Source organism: Salvia hispanica, chromosome 1 (genome assembly GCF_029641045.1).
Source record: "Salvia hispanica isolate PSC_SH4W2 chromosome 1, Shi_PSC_v1, whole genome shotgun sequence".
Taxonomy (NCBI): domain Eukaryota; kingdom Viridiplantae; phylum Streptophyta; class Magnoliopsida; order Lamiales; family Lamiaceae; genus Salvia; species Salvia hispanica.
This window is the reverse complement of record NC_142692.1, coordinates 66,095,677-66,114,609: the sequence shown is the minus strand read 5'-3', so window position 1 is coordinate 66,114,609 and position 18,933 is coordinate 66,095,677. Positions and strand designations below refer to the sequence as shown.

The 18,933-nt window shown below is 36.3% G+C and overlaps 2 protein-coding genes across 4 annotated transcripts; one reads left to right on the top strand and one right to left on the bottom strand.

The window, feature by feature from the left end:
- Positions 1-455: 455 nt before the first annotated feature.
- Positions 456-2,486, top strand: LOC125218253 (small ribosomal subunit protein eS1). Its single transcript, XM_048119890.2, has 7 exons — positions 456-583; positions 672-719; positions 836-941; positions 1,321-1,458; positions 1,542-1,727; positions 1,872-2,072; positions 2,242-2,486. The coding sequence occupies exons 1-7, from the start codon at positions 573-575 to the stop codon at positions 2,332-2,334; spliced, it is 783 nt and encodes a 260-aa protein (XP_047975847.1). The 5' UTR covers positions 456-572; the 3' UTR covers positions 2,335-2,486.
- A 4,981-nt stretch (positions 2,487-7,467) lies between these two features.
- Positions 7,468-18,684, bottom strand: LOC125218939 (protein ENHANCED DOWNY MILDEW 2-like). Of its 3 annotated transcripts, XM_048120751.2 has the most exons (20): positions 18,471-18,684; positions 17,715-18,146; positions 17,425-17,521; positions 17,082-17,135; positions 16,765-16,961; positions 15,240-15,336; positions 15,023-15,127; positions 14,343-14,590; positions 14,170-14,259; positions 13,601-14,086; positions 13,275-13,416; positions 13,105-13,203; positions 11,719-11,811; positions 11,091-11,132; positions 10,385-10,495; positions 9,634-9,705; positions 9,441-9,559; positions 9,282-9,345; positions 8,984-9,193; positions 7,468-8,911 (listed from the first exon to the last, which is right to left on the bottom strand). In XM_048120751.2, exons 2-20 carry the CDS (start codon positions 18,125-18,127, stop codon positions 7,649-7,651), a joined length of 4,002 nt encoding a protein of 1,333 aa, XP_047976708.2. In that variant the 5' UTR covers positions 18,128-18,146; positions 18,471-18,684; the 3' UTR covers positions 7,468-7,648. The 3 variants fall into 3 exon arrangements, with proteins under 3 accessions (XP_047976708.2, XP_047976707.2, XP_047976706.2); XM_048120750.2 differs by having other exon boundaries at positions 7,468-9,193; positions 17,715-18,163; XM_048120749.2 differs by having other exon boundaries at positions 7,468-9,193.
- Between the last annotated feature and the right edge of the window lie 249 nt (positions 18,685-18,933).

Here is an 18,933-nt window from a genome sequence, read left to right as displayed (position 1 = left end):
GAGGGAGTACTATAAATTAAAACTCGTATCATTTACAACTTTGTGTGTATTGTTGTAACGTATGGAGTATTAATTACACATACTTCGTTGGACGGAATTTATGTAATGAATCAAAACTAGTTTACTAAGAATAATGAAATCAAATCCCTAAAGGCATAAAAAATAATGTTGCCACCTCGCCTTAAATTTGGAGAATGATTATTAAATAAGAGAATAATTAAATTTATCAAATAGCAAACGAAACCAATCAATATAAGAGGGACTCACTACCACTAATCAACCACTTATATACTATGGTTCGGTTTATTTCAATTATTTGGATTATGAATTTTTGTATCCATCCAAATTCCAATAGTTATGTACAAAAATATATCAAGAATTTTAAGCCCATTAGCACTGAAAAAGCCTAAATAGAAAATATTACTCAGCCCAACATCGTTTAAAAAGCCCAATAGCTTCTCATCAAAATCTCAAAACCTAAAATAAAAGGCCCCAATTGAAATTAGGGTTTATGTGAGCGCAGATCTTCATCAGCTTTCTATCTCAAGCAGAAGCTCGGCTGCGATTCTACCATGGCCGTCGGGTATATTTCCTTCATCACCATACAACCAATCCGCCCACTCTTTAACCTATTTTCTTCGATTGCTGAATTTTTGTTTGATAAAATGCAGAAAGAACAAGAGGATTTCAAAGGGAAAGAAGGGAGGCAAGAAGAAGGCGTGAGTTGCTACCGTTGTTTAATTTCGATTGTGTGAATTACTATTGTTTATTAAGTATTGAATGTTTCAGTATCCTGATTTCCCGTACTAAAACAAAATATTTGTTGTTGGTTTAGTGTTGATCCATTCGCAAAGAAGGAATGGTATGACATCAAGGCTCCATCAGTTTTCAGCAACAAGAACGTTGGGAAAACCCTAATTACCCGAACCCAGGGTACAAAGGTACTAACTTTATTCCTTTGTTTTTTATCCATTTATGATGATTACAATTGTTACCCCTATGTTTTCATTTGAATGTATAACCTTGTTGACATGAAAATGTATGTGTATTGAGCATTCATAATTTACTCCTAATCTTTATCAGTGCATTACATATGAGAACTAGTGATTAGACACTCTTTTATCATTACTAAACATAGAAAAGCTTTGATCGGTTGAATAGAAGTTATGGATCCTTCTTTGGTAGAAGTAATTCTTTCTTGTAAAGATGTAATTTGCGCCTATAATCCAAATTTAGATACTGTTGGATACCCTCACTGGGCTATGGTCTTTCCCTTGTAGTCTTTGTTTGTTTGTTAATGGCATTATTGCATCTCATCAGATCGCATCTGAAGGTCTCAAGCACCGTGTGATTGAGGCGTCCTTGGCTGATCTTCAAGGTGATGAGGATCACGCTTACAGGAAGATCCGCCTGAGAGTTGAAGATGTTCAGGGAAAGAATGTTCTCACTAACTTCTGGGTATGCATAATTATAAAAAATTCTTACTTGGGTTTCTCACATGATTTCATTTGTAATCTTAAACCTATGGTGTTCACTTGTAGGGAATGGACTTCACCACAGACAAGTTGAGATCACTTGTCAGGAAAAGGCAATCACTTATTGAGGCCCATATCGATGTGAAGACTACTGATGCATACACCCTTAGGATGTTTTGCATTGCCTTCACTAAGAAGCGTGTAAACCAGCAGAAAGTTACATGCTATGCTAAGGCTAGCCAAGTTCGCCAGGTAAATTATATTAAAAATTTGCTTATACAGTTGTCATTTCATTTGTACTGAACTTTATGTTATCAATAACTCATAGTATGATATATCATCAATAGGTTATCAAGCAACTGTACTCAGTATAATTTTATCTTATATTTTTTTCAGATTCGGAGGAAGATGCGTGAGATCATGGCTAACCAAGCACAGTCCTGCAGTCTGAAGGAATTGGTTCTAAAGTTCATTCCAGAGTCAATAGGGAAAGAGATTGAAAAGGCTACTTCAAGCATCTATCCTCTCCAGAATGTGTACATCAGAAAAGTGAAAATCTTGAAAGCACCCAAGTTTGACCTTGGGAAGTTGATGGAGGTAAGCTATGTTTGACCTATCATAAATTTTCTTAATGTTGACAATCCCTGAACTAAGTACTTAGACCTTGCTTCTAGGATACCTTATGTACATGGTTGGTTGAAATGTCTTTGTTGGTTCAATAAAAGCCAATGCCACCTGATTTATTCACGAATGTTTTGTCGTATAGGTTCATGGTGATTACACAGAAGATATTGGATCAAAGTTGGATAGGCCTGCAGAGGAGCCAGTTGCTGAGCCAACTGAGCTTGTTGGTGCCTAGAGATGTCCATGTTTTGTTTGGTTTTATCATGAATTGGATACAAGTACTTTTACCATTTTTTTTTTCGATTGAAAATCTGTGTTGTAGTTTTTATGGATTCTGACTTTCACCAGATTCTCATCTTCCTTTATTACTCATTCCTTTTTTTAGTAGAGGCATTTTCTTTTTTGGTACAGATTAACAATGAATGTTTAATTTGTTAATTGTGAGAATAAAATATTACATATAGTATAGTAATAAATATTTATTATGTTAAGTTTGAGAATAAAAATCTAAATTATTCTATTATGTAGCTATAGTAATAAATATTAATCTGTGTTTTTGCTGATTCGAAGTCTAAATTTGTTCTTTAGATGCATTGGTCCACCAGGAATATATTACTGCAGGTGTAAGAATATGTGCAACAAAATATGTCATTCTATTGGCATGATTAATTATCATATAATAATCCATGTAGGATTAAGCATTGAGATTATTTTAATTGGAGGGTTGTTATGATTAATTTTTCATTTAGGGTTATATTGTGTGATTTAATCTATCAACCAAATATAATAGATGTTTAGTGATGTAAGTGGAGTTGGTAATAAAGTAAATTTTTACCATAAATAAAAATGGGTCAAGTATGTTGGGACATCCCGAAATGATATATGGGTCTAATATCTTGGGACAGAGGGAGTACATATATAATCATGAGCTATGATTTTTCATACCGAACAATCCCATATAATGCTTTCAACAAATGTATCACTCTATAATCCAAAAACTGAATTATTAGGACATCTGCATTGGAGGGCAGGGAGGAGTCGGGCCGTGTATTGCGGTTAATGGGCACGGTCCAAACCGCTCGTGGGCGTGCCACCTGCAGACCAATCACACGGTCGTGGCGTGCAAGCACATCGTAGTTGCGTCAATGAGGTATAGGTGCCTCAAAAGATTTTATTGATGGATCATCAAAGCTTTAGTTCTCAATACATACTAGTATTAACCCACGTGCTATGCACGGGACATAAGAATTTTCATATAATGAATACTAATACCAATGAAACTATAGGAAATAAGAATTCATAACAATAGAAATATTTACAAAATCATATATATGCTTTATCTTATCCCACTCTAAATCAATAATTTACTTACTCCTAAATAAAATATTTCAAATTCAGTAAACAATTTTATACAATTTGATTTATGATATAAGTGGAGTAATATAATTGACAAATAAGAGATGTGTGACTAATAATTAAAGAGTAGTATGAGTTAGTTAGAATATGATATACAAATAAAGAAAATATGTGTGAGTAGAAAACAAAGAAAAAAAATCAGTTTATTATATAAATATAAAAATTATATAAAGTTTAATTGTGTATGATCATATGAAAAAAATCGAGTACACTTTTATATAAATTTATGTATTGATTGTTATCATATAATTATGAGGGATGTATACCATTAAAATTAAAGGAGGTCATTTATTTTTTCTAATAATATCTATGAAATACATATAAAAATATTAAAATAATATTAATGCGTAATTTCTATGAGTTTAGATAAGACTTATACATAATAAAACAAAATTAAAGCTAGGTTTGAATTTAAATAGGTATATATATAGTAGTATTGTATATTTATAAATGATAGTGATTGAATATTAAATATAAATAAAATTTTATACATAATTACAATCTAAAAGTAATTTCAATATAACAAAAAGTTATAAAAAATAGTCAAGAAATTAATATAAAATTTAATTTGATTTAAAAATATATATACTAAGTACAATAAATTTAAAGTGTAAATTAGAACCTAGCTTTAAAGTATGATAATTATAATAATAGAGTTTAACATAAATTCTATTTAATAAAAAAAACATTAATCATGTATAAATCCGCTATAAGAACACAAATTATATGCTACATTAAAAGCCCAAAATTAGAGCCCAATTAGCAAATAGAAACCCTAAATTAATATGAGGCGCCTCATTTCTCTCTCTTCCCATTCAACTGTACCCTACTCCTTCCTCCCTTCCATGCGCCACCGCCGCCCGCTCCGCCTGCCTCCTTCCGCTTGCCTCGACGTCCGTGATTCGCCGCCCACTTGCTTCCTCCACACCCGCCACACTGCATAGCTCGCCCAGCCATCGTTCCTCGCCTTCGTCACCCGCCCTCACACGCCAGCCTAGCTGTGGTGATCTCCGGCAGCTCTCTCGGGCAGCAACCACCGCCGCCCTCTCCTTTTCTCACCTCTCTTTCCGTCGCCGTCGCCCACTGCCCCCCTTGCTGATTTTTCTCATTCCTCTCCCTTTCCTCTTCTCGTTTTTTTCTTACGCCTCTCTCACGGTTTCACGCCACCACCATTGTTGACGTCACTGTCGCCACTGCATTCAGCCGCTAGACTCACCGCCATCACCAGTGTCGTCTCCCTTCATCGGTGGGGTGAGATATTTTTTTGTTCATTTTATTTCATGTTCCTAAGAGTTCTAATTTAAAACTTGAGTTTTGGTCATTTGGTGTTCAAAAGATTTCACCTTTGTTCCTCACATGACAGTATCAACGGCGCCGCTTCCTCTTCCTCTCCGGCGTCTCCTCGTCGCCTCACGTCGTCTGATTCCAAGCAGAGCCACACCTGCTATACTGCAATTATAAAACCAAAAAATGCAGATTCTAGTGCATCTATTTAAATGTGTTTTAAATCTTCTTCAAGAAATTTGCATTTGATTGGACTCAGATTCTAGTGCATCTATTTAAATGTGTTTAAAATCTTCTTCAAGAAGTTTGCATTTGATTGGACTCATTTTCACAGCTGCCTTTTTTCTATCCAATGGTTGATATTTCTTAAAATGACCAAAAGGGTACACAAAAATAGCTTTACATTTTTCCTCCAAAAAGGGTAAAAATATCTTTTCACCAAACTGTCACTTTAGATTAGGATAGATTTGTGAAGTCTTAACGGTGCAGATTGCCCAACGATTGATAAATATGCAGTAGAGGCGTCTTGACTTTATCGAAGTTGTTGCTAACAAGAATTTCAAAGATCTTTGCCGTTTTTGTCAATGACATCAATGTCCTGAACTATTAAATCCATCTTCAGTGAAGATCTTTATGCTCGACAATTTTGCCATGCTGAAGTTCTTCGCCTTTCGGTGACCAGCTCCAAGCCCACAACTTCTCATACACAAAGAGAAGACAATGAAGAAATATTTAATCAACGAAGAAATATCTAATTAATTCTTTTAGTATTTGGCACAATGGGCTCAACAAATTCAGTTAATGAGCTGAAAATATTGTTACATGTTAAGTGAAGAGTGAGAGGGAGGTGAGGATAAAAGATAAGAATGGAGGAATTACATGCAGGGGCGGAGGGAGGGTGGGGCCAGGGGGCCCATGGTCCCCCCACCAATTCTAAAAAAACCTAGGGGTATTTTAGTAATTTCGCATTAATTATAATTCATAGTATATATATTGTTAAAGATAGGTTTCAGCAAAAATTATATGCATTGTTTCCTCTCAACAAAATTTATATGAATCATTTCCTTTTAATTTAGCTTTCTCCTTTTTGCGATTAATAAGTGTAATCTGAATTCTCCTTCTGTCATTCTATAAGTATGTAATCTAAAATCTGGTTATCTAGAACTAGATATATTTCAAAACTTAAATATAATTCAATTAATTTTTCTACATATGTTGTTTCTTTGTTTGGCGGCAATAATTATGTAAATTGAGGCCTAAATAATCACATTTAAAGCTCTAAATCGGTACACATAAAATTCAAAGGGGGAGAAAGAAGATAAGCTTATGTAATTCAATGGCTATGCCGGTTCTGTCGTTGGAATTCTTTAACCCCATTCTTTATTTGATGTGTATGTGTTAATAGTTTTATACTCCGTACTATTTTATTAATTATTGTTCTTAACTGCAACTTTTTAGATTTAAGCAGATTGTATATTTTGGTTACTCTTTATTGTTTTAGTTGTGGAGTTTATAATATGAACTTGATCCTTTTTGTGTATAATTTATATCTTGCTATTCTTAGTATAGAAAATATCAAAACCTTTTCTCTATATTATTCTCTCTTACTTTACCAGTTCTCCACTTTAACTATTTATTATCATTTTTATAAAACGGGTGCAGAAACGGAAGTGTAACTCCTAAAGGGGGACGGGGAGAGTATTTTTCAATGGTTTATTTATTAGTTAAGTTGTCATTGATCTTACATGTTGCTACTGCATCAGTAGAAAGAGTCTTTTAACAATGAAGATCATAAAGACTTCTTCGTAATAGCATGGGAGACCAACTATTGAATGATTGCTTAGTTCCTTACATCGAAAAAGATGTGTTTGTTAAAGTTAATTACTAATGAAACTATTATGCATCGATTTCAGAAGATGAAGAATAGAAGACAAATGTTATGATGTGATTACATTTAACTTTTACATTTTGAATCTTATAATTTAATTTATGTATTTTTTTTGAAGTTTAATTTTGCACCCCCATGATAAAATTTCTGGCTCCGCCACTGATTACATGTCCTTTATTCTAATCTATCTTACCCACGCACTTTCAATGTACGGTATAATACTACTTCCACCATCTCATAATAAATAGCATACTTTGATAATGACACTAGATTTGAAGAGATGTTGTTTTATTTGTTAAGTAGAAAGAAGACATTATATTTATATTAATGTGAGAACTTTTTTTGAAAAATGAAATATGACATCTTTTGTGGGACTAACTAAAAAGGAAAGTATAACATTTATTATTGGACGGAGGGAGTATAAATTAGAACCACAAATTGGTTTTGTAATTTTGCCAAGAAAAAGGTACTCTCTCCTTTCCATAAAAGATGTCTCGCTTCCTTTTTAGTTTGTCCAATAAAAATGTCACATTTTTATTTTTAGAAAAAATTCTCTCAATATAGTTTTTATATTTTCTCTCTTCTTGTATCCCATACTAAGTGAATCATGGAGTATCTTTTTTCTAATGATATCCTATGATAAATGGTCATTTACTTTTTTTACCTTTTCTCTCTTACATAAAATCTGAGTTTTTATTTAATCTCTTATCGAAAAGATTGTCTCAATTAGTGAGAGATGGAAGAAGGATTATAATATTGAGAAAGCATGGAAAACCACAGTGCAAAGTTGAAATCATTATCTCACTTCACAACCCAAAAGTTGAGCAGTCAAACTGCAAGCTCCACAACGCACGTTTTATCGACAACATATAACTATTAAAAAACGTAAGAAAAAAGTCTGATATATGGCTAGAATATAAGAGGAGATAAGGTAGTATTTAAAAGGTTATCCACTAATGAGTTAGTCACGAAGCCAGCCCGAGTTAGTGTTGTGAGGATAATAGGGACCTTGAGCAAAACCTAAAGGGCCTTGACTCAGAGGAGGTCTCGGGTCCATCCTTGCATGATGGGGCTCATGTAACCGAGCTGCATATCGCTGCGCTGCGGGTGCTCTCATCTCCCCATAACTTGATGAGGAGGCACCTGCTAGTCCGTACTGATGCGAATAACCCTGGTAAGGAGGAACTGCACTTTCTTGACTCCACTCATGAACCTCTGCTCTCCGGACATTCATTTCTCCTGGGTAAGATGTACTATAAGGGGGAGCCGGAGAGCCTATGGATCGAACATCCCCAGAGTATGATGTGTAAGGAGGAGCAGGAGAGCCCAAGGATCGAACAGATGCAGCAGGAGAAGCATAACCCTGGCTGCTTCTCCAATCACATCCACGTTGATGAGGTTGATGCACATCATGTATCTGTCCGCCACTCATACCATGTTGAGGAAGGTGATGTGTAGCGTATGCCTGTCCGCCACTAATATCATGTTGGGGAGGGTGATGTGGGATGTATGCCTGTCCTTGAGGAAGGCGATGTGCGTCGTAAGCCTGTTCAACACGCATACCATGCTGAAGTTCTTCAGCACCGTATTTCTTCAACAAATCACTCACTTCCACACTATCTTTTGCTTGAGAGTAAGACTGGTGTGTTGGGAACTTGCCCCGACTCAACTGCTGCTGACGATGGTCATCCCTTCCAGCTACTTGTCTACTCTGCCAACGGTCACCCTGTTCAAGAGGAACCGGTGCAACTTGATGACGCTCACCTCTTTCAGAACGAACCTGTGATGTAGTTTCACGATTCTCAGTTGGATAAGGTTGCACACGAGTACTCACATCTGGTGACAGACAGTGAGGCACTGTAAGCCTGCCAGATGATCTGTCCTTCGGAAACATGTTATTTGGTGATCTTTTCTTGTCTTCTCTCCCCCCAACACTATTGGGACTTGTCTCGGAATGATTCTTCACTGCAGCGGGACTTTTACCCACTCCCTTGCTGTGTGGCAAATCATCCTTGTGGCTGATAGTCTTCCTCTCCTTCTTATCCAGGTTTGTAGATGAGCTGTTGATATTGCGTGATAAACCATCGCTGCGGCTTATAGTTGCCTTCTCCTTCTGCTCCAGGTCTTTAAGTGTGCTGTTGATATCACCAGGCACACCTTCCGAGTGGCTTACAGTTTCGTTGTCCAAGACTTCCCCATGGCATAGAGCAATCTCCTCAGCATTCTGCCCCAAGGATTTAGGTGTATCTGCAGGTTTATCTTCGCCTCTTGCAGAAGAAGATTTACCATGACATACCTGTCCTGAGTTAGTGGTGTGCGGCTCATTGTGATTCGTATCCAATCTACAGTTCTTCAAAGCACCAGAATGGTGGCTGTGACTTTCAGCAATAGCCTTGTGTTTGCTGGTCCAGGCACGACTACTCCAGAGATAAAGCACTGGTGCGCAAATGTTCCAATCCTCAATTTGTTTGTTATTTACATCAACAGACCCGGGTAGATAAAATGACTGAAACAAACACAGTTCATTCATGAAATATATTGGCAGACACGACCATAAGAAATACAATGTTTACTAGAAGAGACAGATAACTTACTTTGCCAGCAAGCATCTGATCATCTTCCCAAATCAGATCATATGGAGGTACTTTTTCATCTAACCTGATAATGAAAAGCAAATGTAAAACTAGCCTTCTAAAACCAACCTTCTGGTTTTGATTTTCAATTGAAGGAGAAAGTGTAAAGAGAGAAATTACCGTTGTGTCTCTCGAGGAACGATCAGAATTAATAGTTTTGGGTTGAATTCAAGAGCCTTACTAATAAATTTGTTAGCAAGTGCAGCATTCACTCCAAATGGTGGGTTCAGCCCCATGATCTACCCAAACATATCATATCAGTTGCAAATAAATGGATTGCAGGCATTCAAGCACAGTAAAACAATAGTCTCACCAACTTCGACCCATCTGGAAGCTCTTCTTTTTTAACGCCCATCCAATCTCTTCGCTCAAAATTAAAATCATTCTACAGACAAAACCCAAAATGTTATGCAAGCAGAGCTGGCCGATATCCTTAAAGATCTAATGATTCTAAAAATAGATTATCAAACAGTGCACTTTTGTAAGCAACTGTGATATCACTTAGTGAATAAACCACTGTAGGGATATATGCATGCTCGAGTGACCACTAAGTCAAAGTTAACAATGGTGAATAAATCATCATACATCAGTATATTAGTGGTTTCCATCAAAAGGATACATTACTATTTAAATACTCATATAATATCTTCACCACAAGCCACTTATTACCAGTCTAACAGACTAATTGAGAAATGGGGTAATATAAGCAATTCATGACCTGACAAGTGACAAGTCACAAGTTAAAATTAGTGTATTACTGACGACTGACCCATTAAAAATCCATGAACAAGAAACAGCACTTAATCAGCCTAATTTCCAGTTGGAAAAGGTCCTTGGTCTATAGGGAATGTAGAGATACTCATATTTTAAGCCATGCCCAACTTATCAGAATTAGTTGGATGAATGTTTTACCATTTCCCATTCTATACAAAAAGGCATAGTAAAACACCCAAGAGGCAAGATGATTCTGCATTGAAGGCATTCAAGGTTATTGTGATTCATTTATTCAGATATAGACCCCACAGAAACAACCAAGAAAAATGAAAATGGTTCTATGTGTTAACCTTAGCTTGTAGGATGTCATAGTTTTTGAATGAGCATACCCTCCCCATCTCATCAAGCTTCTCTTTCATAAGGCAGCTGAAGTCATTTGAACCACAGCAAAAATCAACTAGCTGAAAAGAGAATAGACAAAGTCTGGAGTTAAAGAGTGAGAGGACAATAAATTAGAAGTATACTTAAGAACTAAACAAACCCTATTTCCATCAATCTAGAATAATTTAACATACACAAGACAACAGCATACAGAAATAATCAATAGGAAACTGAAACACAGGTGATTCACCAAATAAACTAAACGAATGTTCAGTAGAACCTAGAGCTTATCATGAGATTTATTCACAATGCCACTTTTTAGGAATCCAAATCCAAATTGCATAAATCTTTGGGAGCTCTGAGACACAACCAATTTAGTTTAAACAAAAAGTCAATGAGCTCAGTTCCAAGCTAAACCCCATGGCCCATACGTGACCCACCTCGGCAGGTAGCCCCTGTGCAAGCTAAATCATCTTCACTACCAATTACCGAAGACAGGGAATGTCTAACTTCACAGTATCTTCAAAGTTTTATTTATCTAAATTCTTGGAATAATGAACAGTAACTTAAATTGTTATTCAGCTACCATGTCTGTTCAGTGTAATAATTAGAGATTTAACAAAATAATATGATTTAAATTGTAGACAGCTAGGGAAGGAAAATAACTTTTATTACCATATCACCATCTTGAACATACCAACGGAGTATATCAGCTATCTGTACAGTGATACCGCCACCAACACAGACGACGAAGAATCCAGTTAGGCAACAAACAAGTTAAATTTAAAACATCATAAGACAATCAGAAATGAAATACCTAAAATATCAGGAATGGATCAAGCATGCAGCACACCAAGTTTTACATGATATTATGAGGACAATTCATAAGTATTCAAAAAGGCTTCTAAAAATGCAGATATGGTTTCATTTTTATCACTAACTACATGCCATGAAGGACGGCTGCAGTATTTTAATTTAAGTTTCTAACCTATGCCAACAGGTTTACTCCTTAGCAAGTTTGTGGGGATAATTTGTTCAAGAAAGTGGCAGAAAGTATTTTTAGTCAAATTTGCATATATTCCAGTGAACGATACAAATTCGCATAGGTGAGCAAAAGAGAAACTACACCTACCAGACTAAGAACATATCCAGTTAGGCCATTACCATCCTGACAGTTTTAGTTTTCAAAGATTACTTATAACCACCATTTCCTAAAATCTAACAAAATATTTTCCTCAGGCCAACAAGCATTCTTTCAACTGCAGAGTTAATATCTCATTGAAAAGGGTCAACAAAACATTACCTCCTTCAGTTTATCCATTTTGGTGAAATGGCGACCAAAGGATGTATAGCGCATGCCATGTAGGAATGGAGCAAGATAAATTTTCAGCTTTTCCTGCAAAAGCAAAAGCAAGTATAGATCATTATATGAGCACGGGCATCAAAACAATTTGAAACTAATGCCATCTCAGGAAGGCGTGGAGTATTAGAAAACCAAACAATAATATTATTCCAGTCGCTGCTCTCAAACACTCCAATCATATAACAAGAATAAGGAAAACATGATACCCAAGAAACCCAACAGATATGTTAGTTGTGACTTGAATGTTACCCATAAGTTAAGCTAAATGTAGGGCTGTACATGCATCTCAAGGTAAGGAAAACAGTAGAGTAGACACGTCATCATAATTAAGGCCATCTCAGATGTAGTATTGTAGTTACGCCAGCCATCTAAATCTACAGTAAGAAATTGTGAAACAGACAACTGATACTTTTAGCAGTCAATTGAGGATAAATCCTTGCCTCTCCACCTAGACAACTTTGATCTCATACAAGTAGCTACCACCTTCTTGCAAATAATTTCAAGGTGATGCACGCACTTGTTCAATATTGTCCATGAGATAATTTGCACTTAAAAGAACAGTAACAGAATCAGTTCCTTGACCATAAAATATTCTTATAGAAGAACTAAACGTAATTCCAAAGCATGGAACAAGTTTAGGCCTAAGAATATGGTTGGCTTTAGCAGAGTTTGCCCCTGTTCAGGGCATAACTTACAATTTCACACCAAGTCTCGTTTGCAAGGAAATATCTAAACGAAGTAGAAAGTAAAAGGAATGTCAGCTGCTTGCCAATTCAGACTTGAAAGACATTCTAGTGTTAAGGCCAGTTCCTTTCAGATATTCACTCAAGTTGTAATAATAGATATCAATGCAACTACCAGTATCTAAACTCCACAGGCTAAAAACAACAAATCTCAAGTCCATATCACGATATGAGCGGAGTGGTTTCCCTTTAGCAAAGTGCTTCTTGTAACATTGTCCACTGAAGGCAAATTGAGTGTCTATTTCTCTCTATGATGGCATGTAGGTAAACTTAAACAATTTGTGTCCATACAAGTGGCATAGCATAGTATGTTTCTTTTCTAAAACATTAATTCCCACACTCTTCTAGGAACACCAACGTGTGCCACATTTTACATTATCCCTTCAAATGCACCAGTTATCCTTCTCCACCCATTATAATAGATAATTTCTAAGCCCAAAGCCGCTAGAAATAAAGAGAGCTAGCAAAGCTATATATTTTACTAGCAATGAATACCATAGAGTGAGGAAACACTGGTTTGATAAATCTACAAGGAAGAAACAAAAATTAGTATTCCAGTATATTTCAAACACAAGGAACATACCTTCCATTTTAACACCTGCTGAAGAAGCTCCTCCCCACAAACTGCTTTAGCATCTCGGACATTGCCTTCGTCCAATTTCTTGAGTGCAGCATGCACAGCCTACAGTTACTATGTAAATTACTAACTCTTAATATGATGAAACAATAACATCACCGAAACCTTGCACGCACCTGAACAGAGCCTTCCACCTTCCCCATTGTAACATTATCTGTAGAAAATCTTGAATACAGGGCTTGTGATGGTGGTTTATGCCTTCTTTTAACATCTACAAGTTTTACTGAAGATGATGCAGCTTTCATCAAAGTCAATACTCTGCATCAATGCAACACAGAATAGAAAGATAGAGCAAAGAAAATATTTAGTGTTTTTCTGGGTGCATTAAGTGTTCAGTCCTGTGAAAGACGTTTACATTTCATAGTGACCATTCCCTTATATAGAGGCAGTTTATTCACATTGAGGATGAAGAGAACATAATATGCTAAAAAAACTGCATTACCTTCTTTTAGCATCAGCATCCAGAGTAAAAGTATTATCTGTTGTTTTCCCATTTGGCTTGACCTCCTTAGTATTCTCGGCATGTCCAGTGGCCACACTGCGTGGATTCAGAGGCTCAGATTCTGTATCTGAAAAGGTGGCATATGACCTGTCAACTGAAGGTATTCTTCCTTCATCATTTAAAGATCGCTTAAACTGTCGCTGATAATTTCTTGTATTGGCTAATTTCTGCTTTTTAGAAGATGAAGTAGGAAGCTCCTTCAATCTTTTTCTAGATAGACCAACACCTTTTGCCCCATTCCCTTTTTGTTGTTTTTCAGAAATTCTATTCCCTGAATTGTCTTTGAAAGCTAAACCTTTTCCCTTTGGTAGACGCTTAAATTGACTGGATTCCAACTCGAGCATTTTCTTTTTCTCTTGTCGAGAGCCAGGGAATACTATATGGTCTCTAGGAGGTGTCATAATATCTTCGTCGATATCATGAGCTCTGACGAGAAAGTATAATATCAGCTGAGAACAGATATTAGGACAAAACTGAAATACCAAACTAAAAACTTGAAGGAGTCTTACAAGCAGTAAATCAATAGGCGCTTAGGTATCAGACCCTCCCAAGCTCTTTGAACAATCTCATTCTCAGAATCATCTTCAGATCTAATATCACTGTTAAAATGTTGAAAACACTTACTCAAGTAAGAGATGGAGATTTGCGTCCAAAAGATTTTCAGAAGAAACTTACGGCACACCTTGGTAAGCATTTTCTATGATATGCCTTTGGACAGCGACGGCACACAGCAAACTGCATTTCGTGGGTCGACCTCAATTCTAATTCCTTACAAACATGGCATTTGTGAATAGGACATGCAAATGGTTCCCCATTTGCAATTCTTTTCTCTAGTTCTTCAGTTGCAGCATCATCCCCGGGATGGAGAAGAGTAGCTACACAATGAGGATGATAGAAGTACCCACAAGCTCCATTAACACAACAAAATACCTGCAGATAATCAGCCATGGATAGCAGCTACGATTAACGGAAATCTTGTCAGGAAAAGAATAAAACACCAAGATTAAGACATCAAATATATCTTATAATAGCCACAACTCTTGTAAGCTGTCATTCTCACTAGAGAATAGCATTACTAATAGAGAAGATACCATATAATTCTTTCCTAAAACATTAATAGAAAAGGTGTAACAAAGTGTGTTTGATGTTAATTACAAGATTTAAACATACACATAACTGTCTAAAATTTAAAAATGAACATGTTAAGGCAGTAGAAAAATAATAAATAATTATAATCTATTGTTAGCAGCCTGACCTTTATCTTCACCATGGTACTTTAGAAAGAAAATGTGCAACTTACAAGATATCAATCACACATAGATTGACGAAAGATGATGCCCGGAGATTTAAAGGATTACATACCTCAGGATTGGATAATTCATCAGAAGATCCCAATTTTCCACATGCAAAGCATTGGTGTTTTTTATACTTGCAATTATCACAAATAAAAGGAACATTTTTTATCGCCTGGCAATAAAATCAGAAACCATCAGAGTAAGGTAAAGAGCACATGATTACATGCATAATGAAAAGATAGAGATCGTGGCGGGGGGGGGGGGGGGTAGGTTAGGATACTTACTTCTAGTTCTGCCTTAGTCAACCCCAGAGAGAGACATTGGGAATCCTCACCATCTTTAACAGTTGCATGGAATGACCTCATGCACTTGCCGTCACAACTGAAACCAACAAAATTTCGAAACACCGAATAAGAGATGCATTATGCATTTGCAGCACAACCAGATTTAGTAAGAAACTTAGTAACAGGTGTAAATGAGGCCATTTATCTTTTGCTTGATAAATTTGTATGTGGAGGGAGGAATAGGCTGGGTAGGTTAATCAAGCAAGAGCAAATTTGGCTGACATAAGGGAATTAAGAAACAATGTAGTCTTTTGTAAAGAATAAATAGCAGCCCAGATGAGTCAAACATTTGTTTTCCATCATAACTAGTAGGTCTGTTCAACTTCCTTAAACAATGCAACTTCCATATTGGCAAGAAATTATTACAGTTCCCCCAAAAAGAAAGATGATATTGTGTCAACAACATCTACCACATAAGAACTATGAAAAGTTGAGACCCTCCAAATATGTGCATGAGTGCATCCACAATCAAACAAAATAATTGCCAGTTGAAGTTACCAGTGCACCACTAGGACAATCTCAAAACACAAAATAATGATAGCAATCATACCATGGGTGCATCCAGCCAATTAAGCTCGGCCCAGATTGAGGAAGTTGAGTTTGAGCAGAACTCAACGGTTAGCAAGGAAAAGGCCAAGAGATATACTTCAATATCTCGAGAGTTATCTTTGTATTATTTTATTTATTTGTTTATGTAAATAGATAAGAGGTCCATTTAGTGCTAACTTCATAAGGATTATGATAGATTTTGATTGGCTTTTCCTACAAAAGGCTATGAACCTTCAGATTTTATAAGAGCTTTTGATTTAATACTATAGTTTTGATTTTTTTCTTGAGTTTAATCTCTTGAATTCCTATTTAGAATTCTTGTGGCATCATGCTCGATATCATTAAAGTTTATCGACTTACCATTCGAATTCTCGCATTCAAATGTGGCATCATTCTACCTAATAAAATCCCAGAACAGAGTAACCATAGAATGTGAGTTTGAGAAGTCGCCTACGTTCCATCAACGATCTAACTAGGGGGTTGATCAAGCCACCACTCCACTCGTCATCCATTCTATCGTCAATTCACCCAATACTTTCTGACAATTATTGCCAACATTCGTTCATTATCACTCATATAATTTCCACTTCCATCGCACATGTAAACTGGTTAATGTTTCAGGTGTTGGATAGATTCACTGTTTGTATACCCCATTCCAACCCCGCAAGTTCCATTCATTCGTATTCACAGAGAATGTCCTCTAATCTTTAGTCCTGTATACACTCTCGGTCTCCTTAGTGAAATCTAAATCTACTATTTATGTGCTATAGAGACGACGCAAACAAATCATAAAGCAAGCATGAGCATGAAAGTTGTATAAAGCTAATAAAGCATAATACGCTTTACTGCAACCCAATTAGATGGAACTTAGCAGGTAGAATACTTATATGTGACATGAGATTCAAGAAAAGCATACATGAATAAATCACCGCCGTTATCGCAGATTGCACACACAGAATCAAAACAGTCACTCTCATTGGAGTCACTATCATCATTTTCATCAGCCTTGTCCCCCTCTTCAGGCTCACTATCTTCACTTTTATCAGCCTCTTCAGAGTCCCCTTGAACCTCCTTCCAATTGGTATCATCAACTATGAAGGAAGGCCTTACATTCTGCAAAGCAGCAACTTACACTATCATACTAACTTCACAGTTCTCGGTAAGGATCGGCATAAGCATATTTTGTACGCTGAGTGCACATGTGTGTCAGAGTGAAAGAAGAGAGACAGCAACCTCATTGGAAGTTTTCTTCTCCCAAGGTTTTTCCGCAAGGAATGCACTCAAAAGCTGGGTAAAGGAAACGGCTGTTAAAACCAAAAAGATTTCCCAAGTGCAAGCATGCAAAATGAACAACAGATCATATAATTTTAGTTAACAACTTTAAGTGTACAAGATCAAACAGTTACGGTATTTAAAAAGGTAAAGCATTAAAATTTGAGATGGAAGCACCTACAAGATATCAGAATTTCCAAATAAAGTTAAAAAAGAAGATAAATCATGGGAAATAACCTGTGGCCTAAAAAGCTAAAAAAACTTGATCGCCTTTATTCAGTCCAGAAAACAAAACACTACTAACCTTGGAATTTTCCAATTCTGTATCCCACTTAATGGATTCTGTAATTAATGGTACATGATCTGCCAGATCATCCACACAGGGCGTTCTCTCAAACATGCTGCGGAATAGCAGAAAATTAGAGAGATTCAACCCGCAATGATGTTTTCAAGCAAGATATCAAACATACGAAACCGGGGAATTTTGCTACCCCAAATCGACTGCCATAACAGGACACACGTCCACAAGATATACAGGTTAGGGCAGAGGATGAGAAGGTAGCAAAAACTTCCAGCGGAAACACCTATATTAACCTTAAAGTATCTTTAAGATTATCCCACAAAGCTTTTTGTGACCGCTGAGGATTCCACTTGGCAAAGTGCAAAGCATATACTGTGACCAGAGCCGTTCTGATTATCTCGTAATAAGGTTTCCATGGCTTCAGAAGCTTGATCCAACTACCCTGCGCTTGCAACACTGAGATCTCGGGCTTCCCCTTTGGGAGATTAAACTTCCAAGCGGTAACCTGGACATAAATTGTGCGAAGCCCATTATCTGTTTTTCCGCGCAAGTATATCTGTAGTTGCTTTCCATCACCAGTGTTTCCTTCACTCCACTCCACAGGTAACTTGGCAAATGAAATCGGTTCCTCATCAACGCCACCGGTAAATTCATAATCAGACACAGTGGTTGTTACCACGTCGCCTTCATCATCAGAAGATGCCATATTTTTGTCTCCAATTTCTCTTCACTCAGAAACACACTTGTTCAGAACCATATAAATCCACAAGTGAGAAATACTAGAATCCCATAATCTTGAATCATAATTGTAATTCCATGAAAATCTAAAACATCTTACACTCACGCATCATTCTCTATTTCACCTTATATGTTGATTTCACTTTAATATACTATAATGAACAAATAAACGAAGCAATGAAAATTAAAAAAAAAAAGGTTTTCAGAACCCTTAATTTCCCACATAGAGAAACCTTCAATTTCAGTTAATTACAAAAAGATCAAAGTAACGCTAAATAAGCATAATTCCCATTAAACTCGGCTTCGAATACCTGTTATGTTATAGCACAGCAACTGCGACGAACAACAGTGAACTGGAAAATAGAAACCCGATTATCCCCGAGATTTTTGCGGTGTTGGATGAGGCGGAAAGCATTCGCTCTTTGTAATCGATAAGGGTTTTTGCAGAAATCTAATGGAATAATGATATGAACAGAAAGAACCTAATTTGTAATTCTGCACTCCACGATTTCAAATACTCCTTCACCTTTTTTAATTGTCACATTTTTTATTGGTATAGTTTTTATAAAATTATTTGACTTTGTTAAGAAAATACTTAATAATTATACAATACTATTAAATTTATTTATCAAAAAATAAGATAATTAATAAGTATCAACGAAAATAGTGAAATAAGGCAATTAATGGGGACCGGATAGAGTACTTCAAATTTGGATTAAGCCATCTGGCGATGTCGTCTAACTGGTTATCCGAATTCCATTAAAATTAGAACTA

What these genes read in the sequence shown, in the direction of transcription:
- LOC125218253 (XM_048119890.2), top strand. An exon ending in AGGCTAGCCAAGTTCGCCAG is followed by an intron (nt 1,728 to 1,871) that starts GTAAATTATATT and finishes TATTTTTTTCAG; the next exon opens with ATTCGGAGGAAGATGCGTGA. An exon ending in ACCTTGGGAAGTTGATGGAG is followed by an intron (nt 2,073 to 2,241) that starts GTAAGCTATGTT and finishes TTTGTCGTATAG; the next exon opens with GTTCATGGTGATTACACAGA.
- LOC125218939 (XM_048120750.2), bottom strand. Translation starts at nt 18,127, where the DNA reads ATGGCATCTTCTGATGATGAAGGCGACGTGGTAACAACCACTGTGTCT. An exon ending in AATCTTAAAGATACTTTAAG is followed by an intron (nt 17,522 to 17,714) that starts GTTAATATAGGT and finishes GCTATTCCGCAG; the next exon opens with CATGTTTGAGAGAACGCCCT. An exon ending in CAGAATTGGAAAATTCCAAG is followed by an intron (nt 17,136 to 17,424) that starts GTTAGTAGTGTT and finishes TCCTTTACCCAG; the next exon opens with CTTTTGAGTGCATTCCTTGC.